The sequence below is a fragment of the Strongylocentrotus purpuratus genome, unplaced genomic scaffold, assembly GCF_000002235.5.
Source record: "Strongylocentrotus purpuratus isolate Spur 01 unplaced genomic scaffold, Spur_5.0 spur5_scaffold_13, whole genome shotgun sequence".
Classification (NCBI taxonomy): domain Eukaryota; kingdom Metazoa; phylum Echinodermata; class Echinoidea; order Camarodonta; family Strongylocentrotidae; genus Strongylocentrotus; species Strongylocentrotus purpuratus.
The window spans coordinates 19,801,432-19,825,159 of NW_022145598.1; the positions used below are offsets into that span (position 1 = coordinate 19,801,432).

The following is a 23,728-nucleotide window of genomic DNA, read 5'->3' on the forward strand; positions in this document are numbered from 1 at the left end:
ACGGTGCGATCATTTTTTCCAAGTATAAGATTCCTGTGGAAAAACAATTATGCCATTTGCTCTCTATATCTTCATCTCTCTCTCTCTCTCTATCTCGGTCTCTCTTTGTCTCTCTCTATCTCTGTTTCTCTCTGTCATTAATCCACAATATTTAGGGGTAATTATGCTATATAATTTGTGCTGTTATTTTTATATTCCACCACACCGCATGAACCATGCAACTACTTTTAGGAAGAGATTCTCAAAAATAAAACGACCTATTTTTCATAAAGACTATCCAAATTTAGTTAAAGTAGTTAGAAATCATTGTAAGTAGTAAGATTTACCAAGGCCTTGGTTTTTCCTCCAAGTATAAGTAAGGCAGTCAGCAGAAAAATAATTTCTAGGCACGGACAAGTTTAAATTGACATGATATTATTTACTTTTTTTGTTATTGATTTACTTTAACGATGTACATTCAATCAATATGCAAACTGTTATAAGGGCTCTTGAAAACCATTACCTGTGGATAGTACCGATGGAAATCCTGTTCTTGGTTTTTCAGTTGAACTTTGCGAGAAAGAAACCGTTGGTTTTGAAACTAAAAGGGAAAAAATAGATAGAATACACAATCAAACATTTTAAATCTTGCCATAAAAAGATAAAACATTTTATTGAAAAAAATTATAACTGACCTCACATAACTGGGCCCGTCTTATAAAGAGCTGCGATTGATTCAAATCAATCGCAAGTCCTCCAGCCAATCGCAAGTTTACAGTCTCCTATCTTTAATATACATAGGCGCGATTGATATCCTTCGCGAAGAAGTTGCGATTAATCCCAACTGTTTATAAGACAGGGCCCTGATGTTACTGTCGGTAAAACTTTCATCTACTTATTACTTAATTCTGTAGGCATAATAAATATACATTTTTTTTTGTTATTAGGTGATACGTACGTAGACGTATCACCTTTTGATTTCGTCAAGATTTTTATTATTATTTATTTATTTAGGTGATACGTACGTAGACGTATCACCTTTTGATTTCGTCAAGATTTTTATTATTATTTATTTATTATTATTCTTCCTCGAATTTGTTCGCAGGATATCTCAAGACTCAATAAAGCCATTGTTATGAATCTTTCAATGATGATAGACCTTAGTCTAACTTAGAACTGCGTGACTTTTCAAAGACTCAAAGTCATCGTGACGTCATCCAGGCGCCATTTTGTGAAAATCAACTAATGATCATATCTTTATAACGAATAATAATTTTTCATTCATATTTATCATGATTAAGATCAATATCCGTCCGGTCAAGTTGAGGTCAATAAACGTGCGTAAATGCGCGCGTGCGCGCTCGTCCGCGCGTTTACGCGCGCGCAAAAATTAAAAATGCTCTAAATCATCCCAAATTTTTTTTGCATACGTTTCAGGCCATATGGAGCATTTGATAAAAAAATTACGCACACGCGCATGCGCGCGCGTTTTCGCGCGTACTGGCATTTTGCAACATAGAATCGCCGATTTTTTTCTGTCATCATATTCGGTACATTTTTCCAAGCATTTTGATAATTTGTTCACCTTTTATTAACGCAATGAGCGTCCGTCAAAGTTGACAGCACGCGCGGATTTGCGTTATCTTTATCCACAATACATGGGCAAAAACATGCCTATATAAAATTCATTGTAACTCTTTAGAATAGATAGAAACTCCTAATATTTTGTCATATTTGGATAGATTATGAGTCGGAGATATGATTTCATGTCTCATTTTATCCTCAATTAACTCATGACGTCATCATAATGGCCTCCAAACTCAAAATTTTAATTGGCATATTATGACGTCAGCATATTTTTGGAAAATTGATTGTATCTCTGTAAATATGGATCAATTTTCTTTTTAATTTTGATATGTTCTAGCTGAGACAATTTTCTACAAATGTAATGTTCACAATTTTTATTTTTGACAAAAGTATCATGGTGTATTTTTGCGATTAAAGGAGGCATGTCAATTTTTCGCATTTTGCGTGTATTCTCTATGGGACATGACTTTTTCTCAAAACTGGATTCTACACTCCTGTCTTTCGCGAGCAAAATCTCCGTTGTTTTAGCTTCATTTTCGCTGAGCTTCGGATATGTTGTAGCTGAGACAATGAGCTATCAAAAGTGTGTCTTTTATTTTTCGATTAGATGCCGGGATCATGCTCATATTTCACTTGCAAAGTAGGATTTCTGAATTCCATTTCCCGTTTACGTGTAATCGCAATGGGAGATGTTTTGGTATATCGGTAACGCACTTGACTTCCAACCTCGAGATCCCTGGTTCGAGTCCGGGTGTCTCCAACACTTTTTTTTTCACTTTTTTTTCCTTTTGACCTTCACTGTACCATCTCCTTTGATTATTTAAACACGTAGATTCGCAAATAATGTCATAATTAACCCCTTTTACTTTATTATTACCCTATTTTCACTTAATCCATTACTTTTTGCGTGTAATCCCTATGGGAAATGACTTTTTGTCAAATCTGGAGTCTACATTCCTGTCTTTTGCGAGCAATATCGCCGTTATTTCGGCTTGGATTTTGTTGATTTTTGAGTATGTTGTAGCTGAGATTATATGCTATCTAAATCAACCCTCATTTTTTCAATAAGATGTCATGATCGCGCTCATGATCATGATCATGATCATCACGATCATCATTATCATAATGATGCTAATCATTTATCAATTGCATTTTCATTTCTTTGAATAAGATAAAATCGTCAAAAGGTGTTCTTCATGATGTAAATTAGAGTCAAATGTGTAACTGGTTACTGCACAGGGTCAAAGGTCATATATTGTTTCAATCTATCTTCCCTAGATCCATGATGATCAAGGAGACACAATTTAATCTTGACATATGAATAGATCATAATGGGAGAAGCATATGAATGGGAGAAGCAAAATAATATATCGTGTAATACATTATTCGTTATGTAAACCATTATCATACGTATCACCTAATTCGTCTAAGTGACGAATTAAAGTCTAGTATTTATTTTGTGTCTGTATAGAAGAAATTATTATTATTCTTCCTCAATTTTGTTCGCAGGATATCTCAAGAATGGCTAAAGCCATTATCATGAAACTTGCCATGATGATAGATCTTAGCCTAACTTAGAACTGCATGACTTTTCAAAAACTCAAAGTCATCGTGACGTCATCCAGGCGCCATTTTGTGAAAATCAACTTATCATCATATCTTCATAACGGAAAAGTATTTCTCATTCATAATTATCACGATTAAGATCAATATCCGTCCGGTCAATTTCAGGTCAATAAACGTGCGCAAATGCGCGCGTGCGCGTTCTTTCGCGCGTTTACGCGCGCGCAAAAATTTAAAATGCTCTTAATCATCCCAAATTTTTTTTGCATACGTTTCAGGCCATATGGAGCATTTGAGAAAAAATTATGCTCACGCGCATGCGCGCCTGTTTTTTGCGCGTACTATCGTTTTTCAACATAGAATCGCCGAAATTTCTCTATCATCATATTTGGCACATTTTTTCAAGCATTTTGATAACTTGTTAACCCTTTAATAACGCAACGAGCGTCCGTCAAAGTTGACAGCGCGCGCGGACCTGCGTTATCTTTATCCACAATACATGAGCAAAAACATGCCTATACACAAATCTTTGTAACTCTTCAGAATAGGTATGAACTCCCAATATTTTGTCGTATTGAGATAGATTATGAGTTGGAGATATGATTTTATGTCTCATTTGACCCTCAATTAACTAATGACGTCATCATAATGGCCTCCAAACAAAAAATTTCAATTTGCATATTTTGACGTTCGTATATTTTTGGAAAATTGATTGTATCTCTGTAAATATTAATTGATTTTGTTTAAAATTTTGATATGTTCTAGCTGAGATTATTTTCTACCAATGTAGTATTCACAATTTTTATTTTTGACAAAAGTATCATGGTGTATTTTTGCGATTAAAGGAGGCATGTCAATTTTTCGCATTTTGCGTGTATTCTCTATGGGACATGACTTTTTCTCAAATCTGGATTCTACACTCCTGTCTTTCGTGAGCAAAATCTCGGTTGTTTTAGCTTCGTTTTCGCTGAGCTTTGGATATGTTGTAGCTGAGACAATGAGCTATCAAAAGTGTGCCTTTTATTTTTCGATTAGATGCCGGGATCATGCTCATATTTCACTTGCAAAGTAGGATTTCTGAATTCCATTTCCCGTTTACGTGTAATCGCTATGGGAGATGTTTTGGTATATCGGTAACGCACTTGACTTCCAACCTCGAGATCCCTGGTTCGAGTCCGGGTGTCTCCAACACTTTTTTTTTCACTTTTTTTTCCTTTTGACCTTCACTGTACCATCTCCTTTGATTATTTAAACACGTAGATTCGCAAATAATGTCATAAATAACCCTTTTTACTTTATTATTACCCTATTTTCACTTAATCCATTACTTTTTGCGTGTAATCCCTATGGGAGATGACTTTTTCTCAAATCTGGAGTCTACATTCCTGTCTTTTGTGAGCAATATCGCCGTTATTTCGGCTTGGATTTTGTTGTTTTTTGAGTATGTTGTAGCTGAGACTATATGCTATCTAAATCAACCCTCATTTTTTCAATAAGATGTCATGATCGCGCTCATGATCATCATTATCATAATGATGATAATCATTTATCAATTACATTTTCATTTCTTTGAATAAGATAAAAATCGTCAAAAGGTGTTCTTCATGATGTAAATTAGAGTCAAATGTGTAACTGGTTACTGCACAGGGTCAAAGGTCATATATTGTTTCAATCTATCTTCCCTAGATCCATGATGATCAAGGAGACACAATTTAATCTTGACATATGAATAGATCATAATGGGAGAAGCATATGAAAGGGAGAAGCATTTTACAAAATAATATATCGTGTAATGCATTATTCGTTATGTAGACCATTATCATACGTATCACCTAATTCGTCTAAGTGACGAATTAAAGTCTAGTTTATTTTTATTATTCTTCCTCGAATTTGTTCGCAAGATATCTCAAGACTGAATAAAGCCATTATCATGAAACTTTCAATGATGATAGATCTTAGTCTAACTTAGAACTGTGTGACTTTTCAGACAGTCAAGGTCATCGTGACGTCATCCAGGCGCCATTTTGTGAAAATCAACTTATGATCATATCTTCATAAAGGAAAGCCATTTTTCATTCATATTTATCATGATTAAACTCTATATCCGTCCGGTCAATTTCAAGTCAATAAATGCGCGCAAAAATGCGCGTACGCTTATGTCCGCGCGTTTACGCGCGCGAAAAAAATTAAAATGCTCTAAATCATCCCAAATTTTTTTTGCATACGTTTCAGGCCATATGGAGCATTTGATAAAAAAATTACGCACACTCGCATGCGCGCGCGTTTTCGCGCGTACTGGCATTTTGCAACTTAGAATCGCCGATTTTTTTCTGTCATCATATTCGGTACATTTTTCCAAGCATTTTGATAAGTTGTTCACCTTTTATTAACGCAATGAGCGTCCGTCAAAGTTGACAGCACGCGCGGATTTGCGTTATCTTTATCCACAATACATGGGCAAAAACATGCCTATATAAAATTCATTGTAACTCTTTAGAATAGATAGAAACTCCTAATATTTTTTTTCATATTTGGATAGATTATGAGTCGGAAATTTGATTTCATGTCTCATTTTATCCTCAATTAACTCATGACGTCATCATAATGGCCTCCAAACTCAAAATTTCAATTTGCATATTATGACGTCAGCATATTTTTGGAAAATGGATTGTATCTCTGTAAATATTGATCAATTTTCTTTTTAATTTTGATATGTTCTAGCTGAGACAATTTTCTACAAATGTAGTATTCACAATTTTTATTTTTGACAAAAGTATCATGGTGTATTTTTGCGATTAAAGGAGGCATGTCAATTTTACGCATTTTGCGTGTATTCTCTATAGGACATGACTTTTTCTCAAAACTGGATTCTACACTCCTGTCTTTCGCGAGCAAAATCTCCGTTGTTTTAGCTTTGTTTTCGCTGAGCTTTAGATATGTTGTAGCTGAGACAATGAGCTATCAAAGTGTGTCTTTTATTTTTCGATTAGATGCCGATATCATGCTCATATTTCACTTGCAAAGTAGGATTTCTGAATTCCATTTCCCGTTTACGTGTAATCGCTATGGGAGATGTTTTGGTATATCGTTAACGCACTTGACTTCCAACCTCGAGATCCCTGGTTCGAGTCCGGGTGTCTCCAACACTTTTTTTTTCTCACTTTTTTTTCCTTTTGACCTTCACTGTACCATCTCCTTTGATTATTTAAACACGTAGATTCGCAAATAATGTCATAAATAACCCTTTTTACTTTATTATTACCCTATTTTCACTTAATCCATTACTTTTTGCGTGTAATCCCTATGGGAGATGACTTTTTCTAAAATCTGGAGTCTACATTCCCGTCTTTTGCGAGCAATATGACGTAATTGTAATGATGTATACTTATTGTTTATATGTCCTTTTTGCAATATTTATTGATAATAGTTTAGTTATTTGATATTTTAACTTATGTAACTTATGTATTTATTCATTACTACTATTTTATTATGTATATTTGATTTAAATTATATTTTTGTACCCAAGACAGTTGTCAGTCTTTGGACTGTTTGCTCTTGGTTTTTGATGTTTTGATTTCAATAAAATCCTATATATAATATCGCCGTTATTTCGGCTTGGATTTTGTTGATTTTTTAGTATGTTGTAGCTGAGACTATATGCTATCTAAATCAACCCTCATTTTTTCAATAAGATGTCATGATCGCGCTCATGATCATGATCATGATCATCATGATCATCATTATCATAATGATGATAATCATTTATCAATTACATTTTCATTTCTTTGAATAAGATAAAAATCGTCAAAAGGTGTTCTTCATGATGTAAATTAGAGTCAAATGTGTAACTGGTTACTGCACAGGGTCGAAGGTCATATATTGTTTCAATCTATCTTCCCTAGATCCATGATGATCAAGGAGACACAATTTAATCTTGACATATGAATAGATCATAATGGGAGAAGCATATGAATGGGAGAAGCAGTTTACAAAATAATATATCGTGTAATGCATTATTCGTTATGTAGACCATTATCATACGTATCACCTAATTCGTCTAAGTGACGAATTAAAGTCTAGTTATTTATTTATTATTATTCTTCCTCGAATTTGTTCGCAGGATATCTCAAGACTGAATAAAGCCATTATCATGAAACTTGCCATGATGATAGATCTTAGTCCAACTTAGAACTGCGTGACTTTTCAAAGACTCAAAGTCATTATGACGTCATCTAGGCGCCATTTTGTGAAAATCAACTTATGATCATATCTTTATAACGGAAAGTAATTTTTCATTCATATTTATCATGAATAAGATCAATATTCGTCCGGTCAATTTCAGGTCAATAAACGTGCGCAAATGCGCGCGGGCGCGTTCGTCCGCGCGTTTACGCGCGCGCAAAAATTAAAAATGCTCTAAATCATCTCAATTTTTTTTTGCATACGTTTCAGGCCATATGGAGCATTTGACAAAAAATCATGCACACGCGCATGCGCGCGCGTTTTTTGTGCGCACTAGCATTTTGTAACATAGAATTGCCAAATTTTCTATTTCAGCGTATTTGGCACATTTTTCCAAGCATTTTGATAATTTGTTCACCTTTTAATAACGCAATGAGCGTCCGTCAAAGTTGACAGCGCGCGCGGATCTGCGTTATCTTTATCCACAATATATGGGCAAAAACATACCTATACAAAATTCATTGTAACTCTTCAGAATAGATATGAACTCCCAATATGTTTTCATATGTTGATAGATCATGAGTTGGAGATATGATTTCATGTCTCATTTGATCCTCAATTAACTCATGATGTCATCATAATGGCCTCCGAACTCAAAATTTAAATTTGCATATTATGACGTTTGCATATTTTTGGAAAATTGATTGTATCTCTGTAAATATTGATTGATTTTCTTCAAAATTTTGATATGTTGTAGCTGAGATAATTTCCTACAAATATAGTGTACACATTTTTCCTGTTTGACAAAGGTATCATGGCGTATTTTTGCAATTAAAGGAGGCATGTCAATTTTTCACATTTTGCGTGTATTGTCTATGGGACATGACTATTTCTCAAAACTGCATTCTACATTTCCGTCTTTCGCGAGCAACATCTCCGTTGTTTTGACTTTTTTTTCGGTGAGCTTCGAGTATGTTGTAGCTGAGACAATGAGCTATCTCCAATGTGTACTTAATTTTTCGATCGTATGCCGGGATCATGCTCATATTTTACTTGCAAAGTGGGATTTTAGAATTCCATTTTCGTTTACGTGTAATCGCTATGGGAAATGTTTTGGTATATCGGTAACGCACTTGACTTTCGACCTTGAGATCCCGGGTTCGAGTCCGGGTGTCTCCCAAAAAAAAATTCTGAACTTTTTTTTTCTTGTTGACCTTTCACTGTACCATCTCCTTTAATTATTCGAACACGTAGAATCGCAAATAATGTAATAAACAACCCTATTTACTTTATTGTTTCCCTATTTTCACTTAATCCATTACTTTTTGCGTGTAATCCCTGTGGGAGATAATTTTTTCTCAAATCTGGATTCTACATTCCTGTCTTTTGCAAGCAATATCGCCGTTATTTCTGCTTGGATTTTGTTGATTTTTGAGTATGCTGTAGCTAAGACTATGTGCTATCTAAATCACCCCTCATTTTGTCAATAAGATGTCAGGATCCCGCTCATGATTATGATCTTCATCATGATCATCATGATCATCATTATCATAATGATGATAATCATTTATCAATTACATTTTCATTTCTTTGAATAAGATAAAATCGTCAAAATGTTATCTTCATGATGTAAATTAGAGTCAAAGGTGTAACTGGTTACTGCGCAGGGTCAATGGTCATATTTTTTCAATCTATCTTCCCTAGATCCATAATGATCAAGGGGACACAATTTAAACTTGACATATGGATAGATCTTAATGGATGAAGCATTTCATGAAATAATATGATATCGTGTAATGCATTCTTTATTATGTAAACCATTAGCATACGTATCACGTATAGAGGTGTCGTGGTCGAGTGGATAAGTCACCGGACTGTGGATCACAAGGTCCGCGGTTCAAGTCCCGCCGCGGCACTAATGTCCTTTGGCAAGACATTGATCTACATTTGCCACTCTCCACCCAGGTGTTAAAATGGGTACCCGGTAGGATGCGAAAGCTAATGTGGTTTGATTAGCATGTGGCGCTTGTAAAATGGCGACTGGCTGGAATGCTCCCCAGGGAGTGGAGAATGTGCATACCTTGTGTGCGGGTAAGCCTGAATCCGATGACCGGGGTAATAATAATATGTTGTAAAGCGCTGTGATACACATGTATGTCTGTAAGAGCGCTATATAAATGCCAATATTATTATTATTATTATCACCTAATTCGTCAAAGTGACGAATTAAAGTCTAGTATTTATTTTGTGTCTGTATAGAAGAAATTTTTATTATTCTTCCTCACTTTTGTTCGCAGGATATCTCAAGAATGGCTAAAGCCATTATCATGAAACTTGCCACGATGATAGATCTTAGCCTAACTTAGAACTGCGTGACTTTTCAAAACTCAAAGTCATCGTGACGTCATCCAGGCGCCATTTTGTGAAAATCAACTTATGATCATATCTTCATAACGGAAAAGTATTTCTCATTCAAAATTATTACGATTAAGATCAATATCCGTCCGGTCAATTTCAGGTAAAAAAACGTGCGCAAATGCGCGCGTGCGCGTTAGTCCGCGCGTTTACGCGCGCGCAAAAATTTAAAATGCTCTAAATCATCACAAATTTTTTTTGCATACGTTTCAGGCCATATGGAGCATTTAAAAAAAAATTATGCTCACGCGCATGTGCGCGCGTTTTTGAGTGTACTACCATTTTGCAACATAAAATCGCCGAATTTTCTCTATCATCATATTTGGCACATTTTTCCAAGCATTTTGATAACTTGTTAACCTTTTAATAACACAATGAGCGTCCGTCAAAGTTGACAGCGCGCGCGGACCTGCGTTATCTTTATCCACAATATATGAGCAAAACATGCCTATACAAAATTCTTTGTAACTCTTCAGAATAGGCATGAACTCCCAATATTTTTTCACATTTAGATAGATTATGAGTTGGAGATATGATTTCATGTCTCATTTGACCCCTCAATTAACTAATGACGTCATCATAATGGCCTCCAAACTCAACATTTCAATTTGCATATTATGACGTTTGCATATTTTTGGAAAATTGATTGTATCTCTGTAAATATTGATTGTTTTTCTTTCAAATTTTGATATGTTCTAGCTGAGATAATTTTCTACAAATGCAGTGCCACAATTTTCCAGTTTGACAAAGGTATCCTGTCTTATTTTTGCGATTAAAGGAGGCATGTCAATTTTTCACATTTTGCGTGTATTGTCTATGGGACATGACTATTTCTCAAAACTGGATTCTACATTTCCCTCTTTCGCGAGCAATATCTCCGTTGTTTTAGCTTTTTCTTTGCTGAGCTTCAGGTATATTGTAGCTGAGACAATAAGCTATCTCCAGTGTGCACTTTATTTTTCGATCATATGCCGGGATCATGCTCATATTTCACTTGCAAAGTAGGACTTTAGAATTCCATTTCCCGTTTACGTGTAATCGCTATGGGAGATGTTTTGGTATATCAGTAACGCACTTGACTTCCAACCTCGAGATCCCTAGTTCGAGTCTGGGTGTCTCCAACAAATTTTTCTTCACTTTTTTTCCTTTTTGACTTTTCACTGTACCATCTCCTTTGATTATTTAAACACGTAGAATCGCAAATAATGTCATAAACAACCCTTTTTACTTTATTATTACCCTATTTTCACTTAATCCATTAATCCATTTTTTTTACTAAGATAAAATCGTCAAAAGGTGTTGTTCATGATGTAAATTAGAGTCAAATGTGTAACTGGTTACTGCACAGGGTCAAAGGTCATATATTGTTTCAATCTTTCTTCCCTAGATCCATAATAATAAAGGAGACACAATTTAATCTTGACATATTGATAGATCATAATGGGAGAAGCATATAAATGGGAGGAGCATTTTATAAAATAATGTATCGTGTAATACATTATTCGTTATGTAAACCATTATCATACGTATCACCTAATTCGTCTAAGTGACGAATTAAAGTCTAGTATTTATTTTGTGTCTGTATAGAGGAAATTGTTATTATTCTTCCTCAATTTTGTTCGCAGGATATCTCAAGAATGGCAAAAGCCATTGTCATCAAACTTTCAATGATGATAGATCTTTGTCTAACTTAAAACTGCATGACTTTTCAAAGACACAAAATTATCGTGACGTCATCCAGGCGCCATTTTGTAAAAATCAATTTATGATCATATCTTCATAACAGAAAGTAATTTTTCATTCATATTTATCATGAATAAGATCAATATCCTTCCGGTCAATTTCAGATAAAGAAACGTGCGCAAATCCGCGCGTACGCGTTCGTGCGCGCGTTTACGTGCGCGCAAAAATTTAAAATGCTCCAAATCATTCTTAAATTTTTTTGCATACGTTTCAAGCCATATTGAGCATTTGACAAAAAATCACTCAAACGCGCATGCGCGCGCGTTTTTTGCGCGTTCTGGCATTTCGCAACATATAATCGCCAAATTTTCTCTGTCATCATGTTTGGCAAATTTTTCCAAGCATTTTGATACCATGATTATCTCTTTATCACTATTAATAACGGAATGAGCGTCCGTTCAAGATAAATATCCGTGCGCGCGAGCTCATGTATTACATAGCATATATGGGCAAAAACATGCCTATCAAAATTCCATTGCGATGAATAAGGACTGCCAAATTTGTTTCATATTTAGATAGAGTACGATTTGGAGATATGATTTCATATCTCATTTGGCCATTAAATGCATCTTGACGTCATCATAATGGCCTTGGAAGTCAAAATACAAAATTGCATATTATGACGTCATTATATTTATGGACAATTTAGTGTATTTCTCATAATATTGACTGATTTTCTTCCAAATTGCGGTATCTTGTAGCTGAGGCAATTGCTTACAAGATAAATACACACTGCTTTTTATTTCATTGATGTCATCATAGTACAAAATTCAATTAAAGGCCACATGTCAGAATTTTCTCAATTTGCGTGTTATGCCTATGTAAGGTGAATTTCGTTCACATCATGAATCTACATGGCATTCATCTATGAGCACTATCTAGCTTATTTGTGCTCTATGTTCTCCAAAATGTTGATACGGTGTAGCTAAGAAAATTGTCTACAAGAATGACGGACTTCATTTATCATTTTGATGACATCATCATAACGAACAATTCAATTCAAGGCGACATGTCAAAATTGTCTTAGTTTGCGTGTTAGGCGACTTTTTCTGAAATCCTGATTCTACAAATCTCTATCAAATACCTGAAGGGGGAGCTATACCACTCTTAATCATGGTCTTTATCGTATTTATGATCATTATCATTAGATCATCATCGGCACACTTTCATGATAACAAAATAGCACGTATCACCTACTTCGTCAAAGTGACGAATTAAAGTCTAGTTATTATTATTATTATTTTTAAATGTATTTGTTTATTTTTATTTGTATTTATTATTATTTTTTTTTTTTTATTAATTATTATTATTATAATTTTTTTTTTAAATTTATTTATTTATTTTTATTTATTTATTTATTTATTTATTTATTTATTTATTTTATTTATTTTTTTTTTGTTTGGGGGGGGGGGGTCGGGGAATAACATCCAGGGTATTTTACCAATTCGTTATTTGCATTTCAGAAACTAACCGTAGCTTATGCAGGATACTCCCACGTCCTCCGAATGGTCGCAGTCATGGACCCCATAGTCTTCCCGCATGCAGTGTCCAAGGTTCTCTTCTGCTCCGTTGCACTGCACCTCATCGAGGAGAATGACTCCGGATCCCTCGCCGAAATGTCCGTAGTCCTCTGCGACGTCGAAGCCCATCATCCTGCACACGACGTGGGAGTCCAGGATGTTCCAGTTGTCATCGCAGATGGTTCCCCATCTCCCCCGGTGTAGTACCTCAACTCGCCCCTTATTAGAAGACTGTCCACCGACAAGACGCACTTCAAGATTTTCTATGATTTTTAAAAGAGGGTAGAGAAGAAGGGAAGGGGTGAGTCTCCAGTCACATCAACGAGACAAACATCAGACCGACAACAAACGGAACTAAACTGACATTACTCTGTATCTCCAAGAATTGGTCCATCTTGGGTCGATTTGATCTCGGTTTGACGGTGTACCTGAGGTATAAGAGACGCGGAGAAAGAGAGAGCGAAAGAGAGAGAGAGAGAGTGGTAGATAGAAAGAGGGATAGAGAGACGTTGAAAGAGACAAAGAGCGGAAGAGGGAATTACAGCCGGGAGCTAAAGGAATAGGTGCAATAGAGATAGTTATACAGGACAGATTACAAAATAATTGACAATACAGACTACTTGACTTTATTGCACCTCATGTACCTTATTCATACGACTACCTTGAATTCTGTATCGGTAAACTCATTTAATTGTATGATTTGTAAATCACAATCACAATCGCAAATATTTTTTTTGAAAATCAACATAGAGCACTTTCAAAAGCCTTGAGCGTCACCTTTTGAAAGGGTCGAACAGTAGAGTTACATATTACATAACTTCCACTTTAACGTGCCTGCGTTGATTTTTTGAAAATCTTTGCGATCATGATACAATCTTCAACTTTCAGTTTTCAAAGCATTTTTTTAGGCGTACTGGAACATTTCCGCAAAGATGGCTGACGCCTTTTGCCAGCATATCAATTCTTCGACTTTGAAATTCGTCCTGCATCGTATAGCATTTTGAGTGGTGAGTAATACCTTTCTGCAGACAGTTCACCCATACGTCTTCGTCATGCGTGCAGTTGGTGACTCCTAAAGGATAGGCAATGTCACACTGCAGAAGATCTGATTCCTTGCCCTCGCAGCGGGGCTCCTGTACCAACACCAGCCCCGTTCCTTTCCCGTACGAGGTTGGCCCCGATAGGGTATCCGCAGCGCCGAGGTAGCCAAGCTTGCGACATACTACAGAAGAGTCGATTGATGTCCAGTTTCTCAGACAAGCGGTGCCCCATGCCCCCATAAGGTACAGTTCTAGACGACCCTGGCTTGGGTCTGGGCCATCGCGGAGTCGGATGTTCGATGTTGCTGGAGTAGTGGGAAGGGGTGACAGCATTAAAACCTTTAAAAACGCTTCTATACTGTTTCCTCTTCTAACATTACCTACAATTCGTAGTCATTTTTAAAGGTGTAATTGAAATAAGGTATGGGACGATCTTACAAGGTAAATGAGATATGGATTTGATTTTAAAATCTGAAAATTAGACTCATGCTCATCATCAATTAAATCAATATCGTGCGATACCAGATTACCAAAGACAGCCTCATCTATACCCGTGAGCCAAAAGGGTTTGATAAAGTCAAATGTTCAGATGATTATAGTTTGTAATTTCAACATATTATTTCTTACTATTTCCTGATTCTATCAAGTGATCCCTTCCTGCATGGACCATGAATCTCGTCAAGTCAAGCATTTTCTGCAGCCAATGCTGTCCAAATATGAGTTATCTCTGTTCCTTTACTGTTGAATAATCAATTTAACAATGCACCAACAAACAAATGCACTTTGAAATATTTTGCGAGTAAGTTTTAATGTGATTACTTTTATGACTATTTTTTATTCAATTAATTTTTTACCTTCTCCCGAGCAATCTACACCGGAATCTTCATGGTGCCCGCAATTATGTTTCCCATATATGTCTTGTCCGCAGCGCGCGATATGACTTTCCCCTCCGTTGCATTCAAACCGGTCGAGGATGATCTGCCCGATTCCTTCCCCGTAATACGCTACCCCGTAAGCTTTGAGGACTCCAGGATAGCCAAGCATTCGGCAGACGACATTGCCACTTTTCATGTTCCAATCATCATCGCAAATCGTTCCCCATGACCCCTCGAAGTGCACCTCGACGCGACCTTTGTTTGGTGATCCCCCTTCGACAAGGCGTACAGGAACTATATGATAATGATGATGATGATGATGATAAGAACAATGATAATAATAAAACTAACAATTATGATAATAATAATAATAATAATAATAATAATTATAATGCCAATAATGATATCAACTAAAAATACAACGACAATTGTAGGAATATTCTGCGTTTATATATCGCATAACGGGCATACTTCAATGCGCTTCGGTGTAATTATTTATACCCCTGGTCCCTGTCACTAAACTGTGTGATTTTGACAATAGCAAATTAATTGATCCAGAAATGATTTATATAGACAATACAAAAGGGTATGGACACTGCCTTTAAGTCGATTTCTTGAAAGTCTTTGAGATCGTGTTTAGCATAGTCACAGTTGTCATTCTTATCAAGAAATTAGGAATATCAGGATGCAATACTATGTTTCGACCGCGCTTATGATTCACAAAATCTAGATTTTGGATTTTAATGAAAAGATATGAAGTACTACTTACGTGCTACACAGCTGATGCCAACATCGCTTTCGTGCGTGCAATTATGGGTCCCAGTATATTTCGGGGAACATTGGCCAATGTTCAATTCATCCCCCATACATTGAAGATCATCCACGAGGATCTCACTGGTGCCCGCTCCGAAGAGTCCCCCGGCGTAGTAGCGATCAGCGAAGCCAAACTCCAGCATTCGGCAAACGACGTTGGCCTCGTGTAAGCCGAAGTTATTATCGCAGACAGTACCCCATGAGCCTCGATGGAACACTTCGACTCTGCCCTCCCTGTCACTGGTGCCATCTTCCAAGCGGACCTTTACTGTAGAGGATCAAATCGGAGAAGAGGCAGGAAAGACGGGAGACAGAGAGAGAGAGAGGGAGGAGACATTAAAGAGAAAGAGAGAGAGAGGTCAGGGGGAGAAATTAAAATAAAGAGAGTGTGAAAAAAGTGGGATGTGTGTGTGTTAAATACAGAGAGAGGAAGAAATAGAAGGGAGGGGTTAGACGGGGCAGGTTATACAAAATAAGCGGAAGCTTAATTATGAGAGGCGCACAAAAGTAAAAAATTACTCCTTCTCTCTAGAATTCTGAAATTACTTGTATTTGAAAACTGGTCACTTATAAAATCTTATCTTTTACAATGCTCTGAAGACAAATTTACACACTCACTACAAGAATTCACGATTTGATATGAATTAAAAAGTATAAATGGGCAGGTAATGCCAATGCCCCTCCCCCCCCCCCTCTTGTACCCACTCGCCTGTGATCGTGATAGTTGATCATACGTGCTTTTATTAAATTTGGTTTGTAACCTGTCATGATAAGTGTGAAAATCAATCTCAAGTATTTGGTCATTTGGTGTCCAATATGTTTCGGGGGATCTTCAAAAGTATTCATTACTATGATCCAAACTCGGGTTGGGCAATCAACTTAATACGACCATTAGTGACTTAGTATATACTAAAATCTTGCATGTAGACGGTTAACGTATATGACAAAATGGCAAGGACTTGCCCACGTTTGAAAATAATTCATACCTATTCCTTCACAGTTGACGTTTACACCGTCATTTTCATCGCATCTGTCGGAAAAGCTGACATTCATGGGACAGAAAGCGATGTTCGTCTCGTTGCCAACGCATCTCACAGTATCTGAGAAAACCTCATCCATTTCGAGATCGCCGCTCCCACTGACCTCGACATCGTGTCCGGTGACGTTGGGAAATAGAGCATGTGTGTAGCCGAGGGTTCGACAGACAACATTGGCATCGTTGGCCGTCCATCGGTCATCGCACAACGGCCCCCATGGCCCGCCATTTGAAACCTCCACTCGCCCCTCGTGTTCACTTGTCAGCCGAAGTTCCAGGGGTTCTACAAGCAATACAAAACAATAAAAACAATAATAATAATAATAATAGTAATAACAATGGTAATTATAATAATAATAATTACACTTTTTATTATTTTCTATCAAATCAAATACATATTGCACATATCATTCTGAACACAAATGGATATATTGTACATTAATATTTTGGATTAAACTTAAGTTGCAATAATAACAAGAAAACATAAGTACATATTTATAAACTGTTTAGAAAACACTTTTATATATAATTATGATCAAGAATATTAAAGTATACTTGAGAGAAATTTGTTGAAATGATTTTTTTCTGATAATTACCCTTTGTATTTTGACACGTGCTCCTTTTCTTTTCTAATAAGTGTCTTTTTCCCTTTCGACAAGTGTCCCTTTTTTCTCTCATCATTAAACGTGCCCGTAATTTAAAGCGACTAAGACCAATTTCCACTAAAGGTCGCTCGCTACGCTCGCAATTATAGATGATATAATTATGTTACCTATCAAAGGTCTTTTCAGTCTTCCGTTATGAGAATGTGTTATAACCCCATTAGGTTTGGGTTTTTCCTCTTTAAAGATGAAGTTGAGTTCTGGTCATGCGATTGCATTGTGAAAGAAACGATGTGGAACCGACCAGAAAAGGTTGATCATCTAGCATATAAGAATTTGTGTGTATTGCAAGGTTCTGGAATCATCAAAATGATAAGAAATTTGGCCAAGTCTTGGTAAAATTACAAACACTTGCACAGAAAGATGTATATGGGACTACACGAACACGTGGCGTAAAAAGCCGGCCCCCGATTTTTATGATGTTACATGCATATTTAGAAAATGAAAGCATTTGAAGAGCCATGCTTTTCAGGGAACATGTCTTAACTGATGTTCTTACACACTTGCATAATAAGAATGAGTAATGCTCACAAATTATTTTTCACCTCTTCCCAGAACTCAACCTTCTCTTTAAGACGTAATTTTTCGCGCTGCGACCTCACAAATCTTATTTTTTTTCCTCACTTGCCTCGCTTGCTCGCAAAAGCGTATTCAGAGCATCACACCCCACCGCAATGTATGAAGCTTAAGCACTTGTATGATGTATAAAGTATGTATAAGGTATAAACAAATATTGAAATCATCCCTGACAATGTAATTACAATGTAGGTGTATATACCAACGTCTAAAAAAAATATATATTTTCGCTTTGAAAATTCCATTTGTAGGCGCCGTTTTTGTTCTCCAGAGCCCTTTTTGTTGGTGCCCCCCCCCCACTTTGGAAGTCGCTCCACCGTCCCTGACATATACACACACACGCACACACTGAAAAACAAAAGCAGAGTGACATGTACCAAAAGATGTATGCATACTAGTAATGCATCGCAGCCGTTCCAGCATTTTTTTTTCTAACCGAAAATAGATTTTTTTTTTCGCCTCGCCGTCTCTATGTATGAACATTTTCCCATTTCCTAAGGTGGTGTGTTAATGTACCTCGCTCTTCAGCTAATTTTCTTCCCTCTCTTTCACTTTTCCTTATTCTTTGTTTAATTTCTTGAGGAGTGGGGGTTTACCTTTAGTTCTGCTTTAAACAAAAATCGTGTATTTAATTTAAAGTATAATTTGATTTAATAATTAACTGCTCCTTCCCTACATTTAAAACTTGTATACCAATAAAAATTCCCTCCCAGTTTAAATTAGTAATATGCAATAAATTGAATAAATCACCACAATCTCTCCAGAGAACTCTTATTTTTTCACAAGTAAAAAAATAGATGCTCATAGGCCTTTTCATTTTTATCACAAAAGGGGCATATATTACTAATTGAAAATTTAAATGCAAACAGATGTTTCCTAGTATATATAAGTTCATATAACATTTTAAAATGAAATTCCCTTAACCTACTATTTAAAGTTTATTTCCTAGGTCTTAAAATATTGTATGAATGTCTTTTTCGAAGTAGTTATATATTCTCTCCAAACGTCCAACTGCATATGACTTATCCATTTTCATATTCAACAATGCCGCATATATTTCTGTCGATGTAACGTCAAAGTATTAACTCTTCCATTAAACACAAATTCTAACGTTAAATCGGTGTCCCTACACGAATCATTTTTCTTTAAAAGACCCTTCCATCTCAATGGAATACTTTTAAATAGCTGCTGAAGCCCAATTATTCCTGATTCATTTAATTTAACCCCTAGCAGATCTAATTTTTCCTCCACCATCGACTATATGATGTAATTTATATATTTTTCCAAGGAATATATTTTCATCAAAGTACATATGTCCATCCAAACGAATAAACTTATAGTTAAAAATAATTACTTTTCTTTTACATGTTTCCTTTTAAAGTAAAACCTCTCTCATAGTGGCCCAAACTTCCAGCATATTCCTATAAAAGCTTGGCAAAGACCCGTTGCTCATGCTCAATGAAACATTACTAAAAGATTATCAGTAGACCTCCCATCTCACGAGTCTTATATTTTAAAAATTGTCTCGATCCCATATTAGAATGTCCTAGTATGAGTATTTTTTTATCCACATAATTCTTTGTGTATAAACAAATAAATTGAAGTCTATCATTTTAAGTCCTCCCTTATCATAATTAAAAAAAACACCACATTTCTTTTAATTTTATCTTTCCCATTCCATAACAAATCAAACATTAACTTCTCATTTTCCTCAAAAACCCAAGGTGTGACTGGCGTAAGTGATGACACATAATTTAATTTCGCAGTATACAAACGTTTTAGTTAATTGTATTTTACCCATTAAAGTTAAATCCCTCTGTTTACACCAAAATAATAGCTTTTTTTATTTTACTTAGAATTTCTTTATAATTAATCCTTTCCCGAACCTCTACGTCTAATGAGAAGGTTATACCAAATATTTGTATGACATCCAGTAATTTACCGAAAGGGCTAACAATATTTTCTTTAGAGAGGGGACCCAACAACAATTTAAACGTTTTTATCTCTATTCATTTTCAAACCGGAAAGTTGAAACATGGGACTCAGGTAATTTGTTTTTCAACTTTATCCGAATGCATCGTAGAGTGTTATGATTCTTCACAAATTGAAACAAAATCATGTGGTGGTTTATACAAAAACAAAACAGGAGTATCCGCTATGTCGGAAGCAAGGTCGAAGCTTGTTCCGGAGAGTGGACGTTGAAGAGAACACAGATTGTATAAAAAGTCATGATGTGCCCTATAAAAACACCTATCAATTTCCTTTTGCAGTAGAAATTTGGAAAAGGCAATAATTCGTTTACCTTTGCCCCTTTTGCGCTTTTCTATGGCCACATTCTCTTCAGTTGTTAACGAAAACTATTAGGAACGTATTCAAAAGGAAAGTTGTGCAAAACATTCAAATAGTGAAAATTATATCGATTACATAGGAGCGCTAAAAACATCAAGTACCATAATAGTGCTTACAAAATACGGTTCTTATTTTGTTATTATGCGAAGTTGATTTATTTTGGCTTACAACGATCCGAAATATTTGAAGAACAAGAAAAAACATTCCAGACACTAATACAAGAAATGAAGAATAAAAAAGGCTAAAAATTGAATAAAAATACAAATTGCAAAATAGCCTCACTTAAAATGCGACAATCTCCGAATAATTTCAAATTCCAAATCAAACTGGCTATTCTCACAAACTGTCAAAGACATCCTTGAAATTTCCCATCCTTATGTCCTCTTGTTTCTGTTTATCAGTAGTGTAATTTTGAATAACTGTGTTCTGTACTTTGTTGCATTATAATAGAGAATTTTTAAACCCAAGATGCAATTGATTTCTTTCTCATGCTTTACATGCAAGACTAAAAGTGTTGCGAGATCTTGATGTAAACAACAACAAAAAAGACTGGCGATCTTCTTCATTCCGTCCGAAGATGGAAATAACGTTTTATACACAACTCGATTTAAAGCATACTGCATCATTTCTTAAATGAAGAGCTCGGTTCCAAAAGGTGGGACATCTTTTTTTATCAAATTTGAATTAGTACACATTATTAGTAGCCTCATACACTGACACTTCGAAAAAGCTGAATTCTCACAACAACAACAAATTGGCATTTAAAAATCAGTTCGGTTCCAACATCCATTTAAGTTATGCATTGTAACTTGCATACAGTATGCAAGATTTTCGGTTCCCAAAAGTACTACATCCAATTTCGGTTCCTAAAGGTACTACATCCACAAAGATTAAAAAACATGATTTCCTGAAAAATATTAATGCAGACTTAGATTTTTTAGAGGCTTTATACATGTATCATACAATCCCAGAAGAAAAAAAACAGTTGCAACTGGTCCAGTTAAACCAGTTAAAGCCAACTGGTAACCCTGGAAATTGAAATGGGCCAGTTGAACCAGACCAGTTGAATTTTAACTGGACCAGTTAGAATTCGACCAGTTCAAATCCAACTGGACGAGTTAGAATTCAACTGGTCAGATTCTAAGTGGTCCAATTAGAATTCAACTGGCCCATTTCAATTTCCAGGGTTACCAGTTGGATTTAACTGGTCTAACTGGACCAATCAACTACCAATTGAAAACGTAATTAGTAATTAAAGGCATAAGTAGCACTTCTACTAATTAATTTTGCCAATAGGCAACAACCCAGTATAACTAGATCGTCTGCAATTTCCAATTTGTAAAGGCATTGGTAATAGGTAGACTTGTTAACTAAATATTTTGAATATACTTGTATTTTATCGAATATATTTTAGTTCATAGTTAATGTTTTCCCAATTTCATGTTTAATTAAATGTTATTTACACGAAGTAATGAAATGTCCTAATAATTGGCAATTTGTATTTGTAGTATTTTCGAAATGAATTGCACATAACTAAATCAGCAGTAATTAAGGAATATGCTGTAAAATCAGATAAATTGTATTGAAACATAAATATGCACGCACCCCATATCCATTATGCAAATTAGCTGGTGTCAACTGAAAATATGCACACGGACCAGTTAGAATTTGACCAGTTGAATTCTAACTGGTCCAGTTGGAATTCAACTGGTCAAATTCTAACTGGTACAGTTGGAATTCAACTGGTCAGATTTTTAACTGGTCCAGTTGGAATTCAACTGGTCAAATTCTAACTGGTCCAGTCGGAATTCAACTGGTCAAATTCTAACTGGTCCAGTCGGAATTCAACTGGTCAAATTCGAACTGGTCCAGTTAGAATTCAACTGGTCAAATTCTAACTGGGCCAGTTAGAATGCAACTGGTCAAATTCTAACTGGGCCAGTTGGAATTAACAGACCAGTTATCAACTGGAAATATGCCCACAGACCAGTTATCAACTGGTGCAACTGGAAATATGCCCACAGACCAGTTATCAACTGGTGCAACTGGAAATATGCCATGCACAGACCAGTTATCAACTGGTGCAACTGGAAGTATGCAAACAGACCAGTTATCAACTGGTGTAACTGGTCATTATAAGGACTGGTTCCAGTTAAATGAAATGCAGTCGCACCCCATATCCATTATGCAAATTAGCTGGTGTCAACTGAAAATATGCACACGGACCAGTTAGAATTTGACCAGTTGAATTCTAACTGGTCCAGTTGGAATTCAACTGGTCAAATTCTAACTGGTACAGTTGGAATTCAACTGGTCAGATTTTTAACTGGTCCAGTTGGAATTCAACTGGTCAAATTCTAACTGGTCCAGTCAGAATTCAACTGGTCAAATTCTAACTGGTCCAGTCGGAATTCAACTGGTCAAATTCGAACTGGTCCAGTTAGAATTCAACTGGTCAAATTCTAACTGGGCCAGTTAGAATGCAACTGGTCAAATTCTAACTGGGCCAGTTGGAATTAACAGACCAGTTATCAACTGGAAATATGCCCACAGACCAGTTATCAACTGGTGCAACTGGAAATATGCCATGCACAGACCAGTTATCAACTGGTGCAACTGGAAGTATGCAAACAGACCAGTTATCAACTGGTGTAACTGGTCATTATAAGGACTGGTTCCAGTTAAATGAAATGCAGTCGCACCAAATATCCGCTTGATGTGCATCATGAATCAACTGGAACCAGTTGAATCTAACTGGTTCCAGTTGAAGTTAACTGGAACCAGTTGGAAATTTCAACTGGTGGTAACTGGTTTTTCCTTCTGGGATGATCAGCCACAGTATCATTCCAAACCGGCATTGCTAACTATGATGATTAAAGATAGCTTTTTTCTTTTTTTTTTCTTCTCAGAACTTGGATGTATGGATGTACCGTAGTACCTTTTTGAACCGAGCTCTTCAAATATATTCCAAACAGGGTTAAAATGGGTTGAATCCCATCATATTCGTCTTGGGTGGGCTGCAAAAGGCATATGGTGCATAGTTAAGATAAATGTCGTAATTCTGTATGACTACTTTGAAAAGGAAATGATTAAAAACATTTTGTGCAACTATTCATCCCGTTTAACCGTTTTGACTCTCCTCCGAGATAACATGTCACAATGTTGTACTTACCATATTGTGGCGATGTTGTATTAGCGACTCTGGAGATATAAAGCAGGAAACAAATACATGCTATCGAATGTAAATCCTTCATGGTGCCTCCTCTGTCCGCTGGAGAAAATGGAAGCAATGAAGATGACGAGTTTATGAATCTTGACCATTCAGCCGTAAGCTCATTCGGTGGACAGGGTTGTCCTCTTTTCAGGCACAACGCATGCGCATATATAT

At 36.0% G+C, this 23,728-nt stretch overlaps 1 protein-coding gene across 1 annotated transcript; it reads right to left on the reverse strand.

Annotated features, from left to right (window-relative positions):
• Positions 1-111: 111 nt before the first annotated feature.
• On the reverse strand, positions 112-23,728 carry LOC577581 (deleted in malignant brain tumors 1 protein). The gene is made up of 7 exons (XM_030983121.1): positions 23,513-23,728; positions 16,704-17,036; positions 15,674-15,985; positions 14,884-15,198; positions 14,008-14,334; positions 12,941-13,252; positions 112-580 (listed from the first exon to the last, which is right to left on the reverse strand). Exons 1-7 carry the CDS (start codon positions 23,592-23,594, stop codon positions 477-479), a joined length of 1,785 nt encoding a protein of 594 aa, XP_030838981.1. The 5' UTR covers positions 23,595-23,728; the 3' UTR covers positions 112-476.